General features: G+C 36.6%; 2 protein-coding genes across 5 annotated transcripts; both read right to left on the bottom strand.

The window, feature by feature from the left end:
- Nucleotides 1–256: 256 nt before the first annotated feature.
- LOC109109384 (phosphoribosyl pyrophosphate synthase-associated protein 2-like) lies at nucleotides 257–6,773 on the bottom strand. Of its 3 annotated transcripts, none has more exons than XM_042721441.1 (11): nucleotides 6,647–6,773; nucleotides 6,006–6,163; nucleotides 5,450–5,502; nucleotides 5,052–5,118; nucleotides 3,942–4,114; nucleotides 3,703–3,818; nucleotides 3,233–3,288; nucleotides 1,869–2,017; nucleotides 1,715–1,785; nucleotides 1,361–1,507; nucleotides 257–1,276 (listed from the first exon to the last, which is right to left on the bottom strand). In XM_042721441.1, the coding sequence occupies exons 2-11, from the start codon at nucleotides 6,086–6,088 to the stop codon at nucleotides 1,118–1,120; spliced, it is 1,074 nt and encodes a 357-aa protein (XP_042577375.1). In that variant the 5' UTR covers nucleotides 6,089–6,163; nucleotides 6,647–6,773; the 3' UTR covers nucleotides 257–1,117. The 3 variants fall into 3 exon arrangements, with proteins under 3 accessions (XP_042577375.1, XP_042577370.1, XP_042577381.1); XM_042721436.1 differs by having other exon boundaries at nucleotides 6,006–6,203; nucleotides 6,647–6,771; XM_042721447.1 differs by lacking the exon at nucleotides 6,647–6,773 and having other exon boundaries at nucleotides 5,864–6,163.
- A 1,115-nt stretch (nucleotides 6,774–7,888) lies between these two features.
- On the bottom strand, nucleotides 7,889–13,187 carry LOC109108792 (battenin-like). Of its 2 annotated transcripts, none has more exons than XM_019121898.2 (15): nucleotides 12,876–13,187; nucleotides 12,757–12,790; nucleotides 12,582–12,678; nucleotides 11,973–12,053; nucleotides 11,757–11,836; nucleotides 11,378–11,463; nucleotides 11,218–11,290; nucleotides 10,265–10,408; nucleotides 10,015–10,175; nucleotides 9,861–9,937; nucleotides 9,147–9,215; nucleotides 8,983–9,038; nucleotides 8,600–8,693; nucleotides 8,347–8,487; nucleotides 7,889–8,256 (listed from the first exon to the last, which is right to left on the bottom strand). In XM_019121898.2, the coding sequence occupies exons 1-15, from the start codon at nucleotides 12,922–12,924 to the stop codon at nucleotides 8,140–8,142; spliced, it is 1,359 nt and encodes a 452-aa protein (XP_018977443.2). In that variant the 5' UTR covers nucleotides 12,925–13,187; the 3' UTR covers nucleotides 7,889–8,139. The 2 variants fall into 2 exon arrangements, with proteins under 2 accessions (XP_018977443.2, XP_018977444.2); XM_019121899.2 differs by having other exon boundaries at nucleotides 9,861–9,913; nucleotides 12,876–13,185.
- Between the last annotated feature and the right edge of the window lie 259 nt (nucleotides 13,188–13,446).

Raw genomic sequence — 13,446 nt, 5'->3', positions numbered from 1 at the left:
TGTTGCCAGCATACTGCAGAGGTGTTGACTGCCCTCTGTTGGCTAATTATTTTGGTGAACTTTGAAGTAAACTTCGCTCAACCAACTTTACGAAGATCTCAAATCCAGTAACCATCATGTGCTTGAAGTCTAAAATGGCATGGCTAGCATGGTACAACTGGAAAATCTAGTTCTGACAACCTGGTTGTCAATCTAATCTTAGCCGGTCCAAGACAAGGGTGGGTCATTAATTAAACAACACACACATGACCTCAGATAGTCTTTAAGATGTTTATTCATTATCATCAAGTGCTGTTAATAAATACAAAAGCCTGAAAATATTAGTTACATAACAAAAACCCTGCATTTCATTTGGTAATTGACAAGTCAAGATATTTAGAAACTCTGGCCACTATGACCACATTCAAGAGGCAAATATACTTCCATAGTCCTGCTATTGGCAAAAACAAATATAAAATCTCATGTTGAAGTGTTAGTAGAAGAATCTAGCAGGAAAAAACATTCAATCAAGTACATTAAGCTTTATAGATTTTAAGTGCTATACTTAGATTTTTAAGTCTAAAAATGTACCTTTCATCTAATTTGCTTAGAACAAAATATTTCTTGATTTTAACATCAGTACTATGCAGTATTTCTACACAAATACACAGAAACAACTAGTGGCACAATAATTACACAAAGTCATGAGGCACTGACACTGATATGTCACAGCATAGATTTCATTTATGGTAACATTTTGTCATTGTTGGCCACACAGTGGAGTTTTTCATTCTTTAATTATTATTATATTTTTTTAAATAGAACTGAAGACATAATTTTAACATCCAGTGGTCCTTCTATTCTTTTTAATCTGGTACTTCAAATCTTAAATAAAAGTGCCAATATTTCTGATCAAGAGGTGGAGTATCCCTGCACTTCAATCCTCTGAATGTTTTCACATCAGCATTTCAGGGCACTAAACTCACATAGCATTACAGAACATCCTGGTTCTTTGAGCGCACAGTTATTTTTTCAAAATATAACACGTACAACAAGAAGAAGGAGTTATGGAGTTAAAGGAAAAACTGGTAATGATACAGGCAACAGGGACAGAACATGTGCACATTATGACTGACTGTTAGTCATCCATGCCAATATTTCGGAACAGGTAAGACATGGATTCTCCATTGTGGATGCGGCGAATGGCTTCTGACAGGATCATGCTGATATCCACCGTCTTGATCTTGGGACACTGGAGTTTTTGGATCTCATGTGGAATGGTGTTGGTGACAACCACCTGTATAGAAAGACATCACAAAATCAGTACTCATGGGAAAAACTCATAATTCTGAACCTCGATTTAAAATGAAGCTTTGATGACCTCATCTATGGCGGACTCCTCTATTAGCTGAGGGGCATCTGAGGAGAGGATTCCATGTGTGGCCATGACAAAGATCTTGTAAGCGCCTCTTTCTTTCAGTGTTTCGGCTGCTGCTAGAAAACTGTCAACATCGTCAATGATGTCATCCTTAAAAACATAAACAAAAAAACAACGGATTAGAAGTGGGGTGAATTTAAAATAGCACCTTGAACAAAACTGTTAACTAAAACTAGAACCATAAAAAAACATTAGAATTTTTTATTTTTTTTTAGATTTAAACAGTTTAAACTCAAGTACTAAAATAAACTGAAATGTAACAAAATACAAAACTTTAAAAAAAATACTTGAACTCACCACTATGATGGCAATTCGTCCACCTACATCTCCGACCACAGTAATTGGGGGTTTTTCTTTGGGAATTAGCACTGTACAAGAAAAAAAGATAATTGGGATTAGGATGGAAACCAATAAATCAGACTGAGTGTGCTCTCTGAAATGAGATTCTTACATGGTATCTCTAGGCTTGGATGGATGGCGCCACTGTGTTTGACAGTGGGAGGGGAATGGCGTCCATCCACCAGGTCAGATTCAGCGTCCTGGGCTTCACCGTGGATCACAGCGATGCCCAGCCGCAACCTTTCAGCGAATGACTGGGCCCTGTGAAAGTACAGATAAAGAACTTGTTTTCAGTGTTTTTGCCACGTTGCTCCGTGGAACTGTTATGACACCCACAACCCCACATAAATCTGGTTGCACAATCAAAATTAGAGAACTAACACTAACTAGACCATTAGCAAGAGCATTTGACAATGAACAACTGTATTTTTATGAATTAACGTTAACAAAGACTAATAAATACTTTAACAATGCATTGCTCATTGTTATTTGATGTTAGCTAACGCATTAAATATAGTTTACAAATGGAACCTTACGGTTTTAAGATTAAGGTTTTGTTTAGATTAAGAGAACAACTGTCTTACATAAAACAATTTCACATTAACAACTGAAATTAAATTAAGTATTTGTTGAAAAATAAGTATTCAAGTGAAATTTATATTTATAAATCTGAATACATGAATGTTTTATTTTGCAAATGCTACATCAAAAATAAATTATAAATAATCTAACTGTATCAACCTACACTTATGAAAACAACACATTTACACTCTGTTTATATAAACAAGTACAATCAGTTTACATCAGAAAAGCACTCTGCCGCCACCAGGGCAACACACACACACACACACACACACACACACACACACACTCTGTGTCTACATAAAGGCCACTGCAGTTTCAGTGTCATAGTCTTGTTCAAACCAACAGCCTACCATTCCGTCTGTAGAGAAAACATACTCTGACGGCACAAGAATATGATAACCATCTGATTATCGCAATTCTCATGAAGTTAAAGGATAAGTTTATCCTGTGGGATGCATGACTGAAAAAGAACCAAATACAGTGGGTATAGAAAGAATCTCCCCCTTTAAAATAATCTCATTTTGTTGCTTTGCTTCCTGAAATGAAGACAGACACAGTTCTTACTTTCTTCAGCTGTATTTACTCTTTTCTTTTCTTCTGTTCTATTCCCACTGTATACCAGTAAGAACTGAAATACTGACAGTTAGAAGCATCTGAAAGCACAAATCATGATTTTTCACCAACCATCCAATGCATACAGAGATTTCAGTGCGGGATTTGGTGGGAAAGGATAATAGGTAAAGTTGCGAAGGTAATTTAATGATATATTCTCACTACAGAATGGACACTTGAAGTATCTGTTCCCTAGGTCTGTGGATCTTTTACTACCTTTGTTTTAGTCAACACAGCTAAACTACTGACATGACAAGCAGAAGTAAGATTTGATTTCACCTTTTGGCTGATGCTGGAGATTTGGCCACAATTACAGCATTTCTGTAATCAGGAATCTGTATGCAGAAAAAAAAAAAAATTAATTAAAAAAAACATGGACACACAATTTAAAAATCTTAAACAAGAGGTAGGCACATACACTTATGTAACACGCACTCACATACAGTCACCGTTCATTGCTAACTAATGCAGATGACCTTCCATCAGAGCAAGACAGAAAGTGATCATGAAGACAAAATGAATGCATAATCTTGAGTGGAGGAATTTATATCAATGTCAGTTAAATCTAGTTTCTGTCCTGCTTTCTATTTTTATTAACAAACGTAACTGGTGACATTCATAGAGTGAAGCATTGACTACCTTATAATTCAAACTGAAAGCTTTGAGAAGCCAAACAGGAAGAAAACTGTCTACAGGAAATCCCGACCTTATGCAAATGAGATCCACACATGCGTTAAGCAAGGACCTACTTCTTCCTGGATGTACTGCAGCAGGAATGGTGAGGCCCGCAGATTGTCCACTGGAATGTTGAAGAAACCCTGGATTTCCTTTTGATGCAAATCCATAGTAATGAGATGAGTCAGACCTGCTCAAAGCCACAGTGAACAGAACCAACAGACAAAACAAACGAGTTGGAGGACTAGAATTGGACAATGTCCTTATAAACCAAAAATGCAGGGACAACTAAGTTTCGGATGGACTCATTTACCTGCTTTACACATCATTGAGGCAAGCAGTTTAGAGACGATGGAGCCTCTCTTCCTCATTTTGCACTGCTTGCTGTAGGGGAAATAGGGAATGACGCCGATGATGTTTCGGGCACAGGACGTCCTGCAGGCATACACCATAATGAGCAGCTCCATGATGGTGGTGTTAACATCCCTGCAGATGAAGAACGAAGAACAGTTTTAAAGACCTAAACCCTAATTTGCATACATGGAGATTTGCGCATTTAACATCAGTATTAATGTCAAACTGAGGGTTCATTTGCCCGATTTGCATAATTCTGCATACTGGCTGCTAGGGATTTGAGCGATCAAGTAAAGCAGGTCTCTAGAAGCAAAAAAAAAAAAAAAAGATTTTGGAAATAAAATTAACTCCCCCCCCAAAATAACGATTATGGCTCCAATGTCACTCAAACAAAGTTTCCCATTAAGTCTTTTTTTTTTTTTGTATTAAAATCTTTTTAGAATGCCATTATTCATTTATTACAGAAAACTGTTATTACAAATAACATCATTCTGCTGTGAACATCTAAATTACATTGTTAATAGTTATTTTGTGTCTTATTTGCGAATTGAAGTGCTTTTACATCACAAGAGGAATCAATTACTCGTGACGTTCCAAATGTAGGCTTCAAGACTGACTTACTTCAGATAAACATAAAGAAAGATTTTTAGAAACATAATCCATCTCTATGAGCCCATATAATGCAAATCTATGGGGTGGCCAAAGTTGACGCTTTAAAGACCACACAAAATGAACAAATCGGTAATCCATATGAGCCAGTTGATAAATCAAAGTCTCGTGAAGCTAAACGTATGTAAGAAAAATACTAATATTTTAAACTTTTAACTCTAAGTTATCATATGAGTTCATGATTAAACGTTTGGGCTAGCATTGTGTTCTCTTTGTGTGTTTTTGAATCGTTAACTTTGAGGCACCCTTACACTTGTAGTATATAGACTTATTTTTCTAAAAATCTTTATACGTGTTCATTTGTAGAAAGAGAGTCATATATATCTGGAAGGGCATGAGGGTGAGTAAACGATGAGAGAATTTTCCTTTTGGAATAGAGTATCCCTTAAAGGCTTCTTACTTGGACACGGTTTGGATGATGAAAACATCTTTGCTGCGCACAGACTCTTCAATTTGGACCCGTGTTTCTGTGGGGAAAGAAATGTTACTTTCATTGTTTCTTTGGTCCACAGTAAACATTTAACTTTACGAAACAGACTGGCTATTTAAAAGTTTGCACAAGGATGTAACGGTGCACGGAATGCTGGGAGAATTCCATCACAGTGTCTGCGTGTGGGAGTGCAAGCGTATCTCCACGAGCATGATCCAAAACAAAGACTGTCAGTTTAATAAGTCAACGGTAGCTCAGATCGCCAAGAATGAACAACTACTACAGCAGAGGTCACAGCCATCGCTGGTAAATATATTAAAAGACACACAGATATTTAATGGAAAGTAGAACAGAAAACCGGCCTTCACCTCGGTTAGCTTCTTGATAGACCTGCACCTTTCCAAGCTCCACACCCAACCGCCTGCACAAGAATAGAGGTTCAAGGCAATATGATGCAATGAAACAGCTTAAACACACAAGAGAAATCTAACAAAAGGTCACAAAAGTTACCAGACGTAAGTATCAGTTGTCCCAAATCATATTTCACCACAAAATATAAAGACAAAATAAGAAATGTCATTTACATAAAGAAAACGAAGCCCAATTATGTTCATTAATATAATTTTTTTATTAAAAATAATCTTAATTTCATTTTGTTCTTTTATGTCATGTCAGGTGTAAAAACACTGCGATTTGCATGACAATAAAGACAAGCCTGTTAACAACTTCATAATTTAAAATGGTAGTGTACATAATTTGAATGGTAGTGTACTTGCACTTACTTGATTTGTTGTTACCTAGCACTCAAAAGCATACAGTTGTTCTAGCTCAGATTTGATCAGTTGGGGAATGAATGTCTTTCCACTCTTTCCTAACTACCCAATATAACTGGCGTGTTATACTGGATCTCCAGCAGCAACTTACTCGGCTATCCTCCTCCCCAGCTCTCTGCTGGAGGGGTTGGAGTTGGCCGTGAAGATGACCAGGCCTCCATTGGCGGCAGTCATGTCCTGTGGTTTGGTGTCTACCTCTAGGGACTCAGGCAGTGGCTCCCTGGGCACCCAGGCACTGCTGAGCCCTTCCTATCAACAGGACCACAGTTAGTGTGACACCAGACACTTCCTACAAGAACAAAGGGAAGATGGCATGTTCACACGCACGAATCAACCAAGACTGGATGAGAACTGTGCTGGTGTGCAGACATGCAGGGATGACTAACTGCTGACACACAACTGTCTGCAACAGCGCTTCAAGCTGCTTCCGAGTCTGCGCGCTCGTGCTCTGAACCAGTCTGTCACGACAGGACACTATGAATCAATAATTCGCAATCCACAGCACACCGAGGACTGAGCACAAACACGACTGAGGTTAAACTGTCCCGTGAATGGCCAAATGTATGCAAAAACACAATTATTACGCTAAAAAGTTTACCCATTGCATTTGTATTGGTGCTAAGCTAACTAACGTTAGACCTTTATTGTCATTAAAAACGGGACCGATTAATACAGCTACATTCATGTAAACGTAAGATCATTTGTGCTGTGGGTTTGATTTCGTAAACTCACCAGTTTGATCTTTTAATCGATCTCTTCGCGTGGTTTACTGTATCACTTGCAACAATGTGAACTGTGCTACTCTCTACAAATGGCCGTCAGCTTTTCAAAATAAAAGTCTTTTTTTTTTATTAATTTTAAAACCACAAACTGACATGAGCGTTGTTGGTATGGTATAGATATGTACATAATATCTATGGCTGTTGGCCTGTTTTTGGAAAAAACTTTTGGAAAGAGTACTATTTTCATAAATAATATATTTCAAAATAAGTGCGAACTGAATGCATTGTTTTCGGACACTTAACTGCACGTTAATTGAAATTTGATGAGAAATGTATTAGAGTTGAAATCTAGCAGTTAGCTGAACTTTAGAGTGCGCTTTTGACCCAAGTATATCTTTGTGTAATATGTAATCTTATAATTACTTCTATTGTCTTTGAAATCTGGTTACTTTTTTTATTTATTAATTTTTTGCCGCATGCAATTTTCATGTATTTGTAATTAAATCATTTTAATGAAGTGCTAATTTAGTACATTTAATATGTATACTTGTGTATTAGGAAACATAATCACTTAAGTGGATTTATTTATTTACTTACTTTTGTATTTCCTTTATATCATTCCCTGTGAGAAAATGGAGTCATTCTACAGATGCAATGAATCAAAGCTGAGGATATGCCACATGATTTGAATGAGTGAGCCAGACATCCACCAGCAGTCATCTAAAGGCTAGTCTCATGCCCACGGACCGCTGATCTGCTGTCAGTCTGAAGGTCTGGATACACAAGACTATTTAAAGACCAGCTCCTGTATTGCATTTTCTCTCACTCACTCCTGCTTTTTTTTAAAGACAGAACTGTAACTCTGTTCTACCATCTAGTGCCAGATTAATACATTTCCATTGTTCATGAAGCTGAATTGAAACAGTATGCACCTTTTTGCTTCTTTACTCATATTGAGAAGGCTTCACCATATCTGGAGAATTTAAATAACTGTGAATTAAGATATACTCGTGGGAAACCTGCAGGGAATGGGAAATGAAAGCAATTAATGTTAAGAAAGCAACACACTGCTGCCGAGTCTGCTTGCTAAATAAGTTCAAGTGCAAAAACAAGTGTAAGGGCCTGCAACTGTCAACATTAGCCACAAAAAGAGAAACGAAACTGCTTTATAAATGGAAGCAACAACATTTAATGGACTAGTTAGTGATTTTACAGTAGGGAAGCATGAAAAGTAATAAAAGCCACACACAAGAACCTTAAAAAAAATATTTTAATACTGAAAGAGAACAATTTCAGAAAACATTACACATATGATTCCAGGATTTTGAGTTACAAAGAAAATAAAATGCACAAATTAAAGCATAATTTATATAAAATCTGTTCTTGTTCGGGGTTAATTATGTGTTAGATATTTTAAAAACACAAATTAAGGTTTTTAGAGGATGTATGAATTCATCACCATATAAAAGTCTTTATCTTGCACAAACACACATTCCCATTTGCTCATAAAGAGCAGAAATAATGGTGAACAGGGAGGGCGGCAGCTGCAGAAAGAGCGATTCCCAGACTGTCCCCTACACTTGCTGCAGCCATGGCAAACTCTCTTTCGTGCTTAGCGGTCTGTCCAGAAGAAAAATGCATTAGAGACCACTGACTGATACATGCTGATCTAAATCAAATGAACAAACGGCTTGAATGAGGTTCACGTACCTCCTCGCGGATGAAAAAGAAGGTATTTACGTAGGCTGCTCCTCCCAACAGACCCTCATAGAGGACAATAACAAAAACCACCCATGGGTTTGGCAAGAACTGGTAGTATACAGCGAACCCCAACAGAACAGCATTCACACACTGAGAGAGAAAGAGTAATCCCTGTCATGAAGAGTTCTTTACTATTGTGTTATATTTACTGTTTCATATGCATGTATTAGTTACTGTCTTGTGCTCCAGCTCCAGATCTCACCTGTAAGAGAGACATGAGGAAAATTTTCCTGATCTTAAAACAGACGAGAGACGTGCGGGAAGCAAACACACCGACCTGGTAAAGTGTCTGATACCTGCAGAGGAGAGACAATGACAATTGCCTCTGTAACACTTCAATAAGGTTAAAATAGTAATAAATAAAGAGCCAGTTCTTGAACTTCCTTCAATCTTCAGACTGTTGTTTGAGTAAGAACCACTAAAACAAATTTACACTGCCTTTCAAAAGTTTGGGGTCAGTATTTAAAAAAAAAAAAATTCAGCTTTGGTGAGCGTAAAAAACTTTAAAATCTTACTGAACACAACATTTTTAAAAGGTATTATCATTCAAAGTCATGAAATAAAGTCGGATGTGATGAGTCTTACCAGCGATACTGTTCTGCGTGTGAGAGACGGGAGTCAGGGAAGTAGAGCAGCTCCAACTAATATTAGAGAGATGATGGATAGATATTGATATTTAATGATCACAGACTGTTCTGCTGCTGTCTCGCTCTTTATGACTTTTAACTAAGATTGTAGAAAACACTCACCAGTCCCTGGTTAATAAAATACTCAGCAAAGTAAACCAAACCAAGAGGGAAAATAAACTTCAGCAGGCCCTGAAAGAGATCACATGGGTAGGAGCTAAAATACTCAGACTCAGAGGAAGTGTATTTTCTGACTGCAGCACAACAAGCTACAAACAAAACAACAGTACACACACACACACACACACACACACACACACAACCCTATCCTACGTGGCAAACACAAAGTACACTCGCACTTTAAATGTGCACTAAAGTAATATTTAAAAAAAATGTAACATCAAAAGATGTGAACAGCATTTCTGATGTTCTTAGAAAAAAGGTATTTTATTGTAAATAAGGAAACTGAGATCACATGACTAACTGAACATTACACATTTTTATCTCAGTACCTCAATTAATAGTAATACAATTATGCTACTATTATATGATGATATTTTTTGGAGAAAAAAAAGAATCTTGTGGCAAATATGCCCGTCAGTAAGGATTTAATACTAAAATAGCATTGCTAATGAAAACAGGTTTGTGCATAAATAATATTTAAAACAATAATGATAAAAAAAAAAAAAATTACTTAGTGCACCTTTAAATTTCATTAAACATTTATTGACCAAAGCAGATGCAATGTCATTTAAGCAGACAAGAAACACCAAACTAAGGACCATATTAATATAATATGGACCAAAGGACCAAACTAAGGCACTAAGTAGGGCTAACCTTCATGATATATATTTTGTCGGTGAAGGTCAGAGGTCTGATGTGCTTGTCCTCTGTCAGAAAGAAGAAAGCAAGGCCTGTACATTTATATGAATGGCTTATCATACACATCATCATGAGCATGAAAAGCTGTACAGTTCCTAACTGTACACACCTTGTTCTTCTCGAGTCGGCTCAGCATCCTCATTTGTATCAGTCTCTTCTTCAATTAAAGGACGTCTCTCGTGGGAGTTCACCACTCTGGAAGGACTGTGACCATCCTCGTGGCATCTCCACTGTGGAAATGAGGATGGGAACACCAGGAGAAAGAAATAGCTGAAAGACATCATAAGAGGAAAGGAGATGTTTATGCAGTGAATCTGGTTAACAGGTACAACCCAGAGAGTTGAGAAAGTTCTGCTGACCTAACAGCCAAAATAACAGGCACAACCAGCATGATCCACAACGTAACCTGGGGAGTCAGACCAGCCTGTGTAAACGCAGAGTAGAGGAAAGCTCCAGCTACTCCTGCTGCCCCCGTGCCGGACCCCCAGCCACTTAACACATTCCTGAAAGAGACAGAAACACAGATGCAAAGTACAGATAAACAGCAAGTAAAAAGAGAGATCTGCGACTGGGGCTTTTTACATGTTTTTGAAAGAGAGTTCTTATTCTCATACAGGCTGCATTTAAAAATAATAATAATAATAATAATAATAATAATAATAATTATATATATATTAGTAAAAAGGGTACAATATTATTATCATTACAATTGTTACAAAATATTATTATGATTTAAAATAACTGTCTTCAGTCTTGAGAAATCATTCTAATATGCTGTTTTTTGGTGAATAGAAAGATCAAAAGAACAGCATTTATTTACAAGAGAAAGGTTTTGCATTTTAAGATGTCTTTACTTTGATCAATTTAATGCATCCTTGCAGAATAAAAACATTAATTAAAGAATCTTACAGACCCAGACTTTGGAATGGTAGTGCATAAATATTCTGCATGCATAAAATACATACATTTCATAAAATGTGAGTATTCAATAAAGCACACTAGAAAAATATTGCATCCCACAATATGCAAGGCACTCAATCAAACCTTCTATTTCCAGCATAATGACTGAAACATTATTATATTTCATTATTCAGTTGGACTGAAGCCTGTTTGTGTTTTGTTTTTGACCAATCTGGATCATAAACGCAAAATAACTGCTGTAATTAACACAGATAACACCTGAATATGCCCATAATGACGTCTTTCACTTTCACACAATTAAAAAAAAAAAAAAAAAAACTGCATACCGTGCAAGTACTATATTATCCTATTCCAAACACAACTTGAATAAATGGTTTCTAGTAAGCTTTACCTGTTGAAAAACACAGAAAGGGAGAGAAAGGAAAGCTCCCCCAATCCTGAACTAATACTGGCAAAGACGACACCTGAGGAAAAGTTCAAAGATTCATTACAACAGTCATCAAATCTCATTAATTCAGCACAGAAGAGGAATGCACACACATGCTCATTACCAAATATACTCATCAATATAGTTGAAGAGAACGACACCATCAGGAAGCTGACGACTGCCGTAATGAAACACACCAAAACACGGAATCTGTTCATTATACAAGCAAAAAGAAAACATAATTATCAAATAACACATTAATTAATATTAAAGAAACAGTTCTTCTGTTGTGTTCCACAGAACAGAAAAAACACTGTACAGCGCTACAAACTAAATCAGACTTTGTTCCTTTAACTTTGTTAACAGGTTTGACATTGATTTCCCAAAATATTCAGAGCTGCCAATCCATCTCTTATCACAGCATTATATAATTTCAACAACTAAACCTGTTTGAAGATGCTGAGGGATGTTTGCAATTAGAAAGAAGTGCTTGTCAACTTTACCCATAAGGCACTTTGTGTATATAGAAAGGTGCAGTGAATTTGATTATCAGGGTGGGTAAGATATCAGCCAACAGAACAGCCTAGAAACAGAAAGAAAACAAGGCGTCACTCCCTGAACAAATATTTACATTTACACTTAAATGTGGGCAAGCGTCTACAGGTGAAGCAAAAAATAAAATAAAAATGAAAGAGAAAAATGAAGACAGCTAGACTTACCGCAGTGGACACAGCATTGCAGTCATAGCGGCTGCTGCTGTTGTTCCTGATCTCTATGTTAGTCCCGTTTGGAGCTGGAGTCTAGTGGATGAACAAAACAAAAAACAAGAAACACTGAGAAGTCAATTTCTTGCAAAAAAGTACACTTTAGCTTACTTTTAAAAAGGGTGATTATGGAAATAATATACTTGTATACTGAATGTAATGGTTTCAGAATTTAAACTGTATATTAGTTTAAAATTATATGACATGTAATTAGTTGAACTGAGTGCTTTTTTAACAGAAGTTGGACTTGCATCTATAAATGTAATTTCATTATTACTTATACTGTCTTTGTGATATAGTTAATGTACTGACAAGTATTTACGTTTAATAAACAGCCATGAAAGTGTACTTTAAGTATATTTAAGTTATCTTAATTAATATTATATTTAACTAATATTACGTTATCTTCAAGCACTTCTTTTTTTTTAAAAATGGTATTGTATTGTATATTAATGGAATTGTAAGTTCAATGCAACTAAGCACACTTCCTTTTCACAAGGGAAGGAGTAGGATGTGGTAACATTTACAGCAAGCTATAAACAGCCAAGCTCAGAAATGTCTTACGGGTGTCGTTGTGTTGTGAGATTCCTGTTTTTGTAAGATGTCATGTGCTGCACTCAGCATCACCACATATGCAAAGTTATTGCAAAGTCCCAGTAACCTAGATAGGGATAATGAGGATTACTTTACATGTTGTGTATCGCTTATTTACAGAAAAGTTAACAGGAGAGCCACTTACCAAAAACCAATCCAATTCCTCCAGCGTTGACGACCTGGAGACACACAAATAAACACATCTCAAGAGTCAAGACAAAACTGTTCGTATTATAAATCACAAAATACTGTCAATCATCTTACCTTCAGTGTCGGCTGTATCGACAGGGTCAGAGTTTAGCGCTCGATCCATTGCGATCTATCACAGTCAAAAACTGTCACATAAACGTTTGATTTCTCGCTGTGAGACGATAACTGCAGGCATCCATAAACATTAAAGATTCATAAAAATGTCTATCTGTATGTCCATAGCTCATCTGTAGTGGTGTTATGTCAGATAAACAGTAAACACCAATCCACGCTCTACCACGTACATTATCTCAAATATTGACAAGTGACAGCTAATCACAGCAGCACGAGGTGCTGCACAGAAATATAACCGACTGTCCGCACTGCCGCGACGCGTAAATAGTTCCCACCCACACTACAGTGAAACACTACATTACTTATAAACACAGGTCTTTGAATTTATTCAGTTTATTTGACGTTGATTTAAATCATACTATGCAATGTAAATCTACTGGGATTTTATTGTTGCAAGAAAAAGCTCTGCCGCCATCAAATGCCTGATTTGTATTTTTTTTTTTTAACTGCAGTGGCAAAATTTAAACAGAGGCTTGATACCTTTAAATTCCTGAAGTAATTTACATGTGAA

Source organism: Cyprinus carpio, chromosome A3, assembly GCF_018340385.1.
Source record: "Cyprinus carpio isolate SPL01 chromosome A3, ASM1834038v1, whole genome shotgun sequence".
NCBI classification, from domain to species: Eukaryota; Metazoa; Chordata; class Actinopteri; order Cypriniformes; family Cyprinidae; genus Cyprinus; species Cyprinus carpio.
This window is presented reverse-complemented; position numbering and strand designations above follow the sequence as displayed.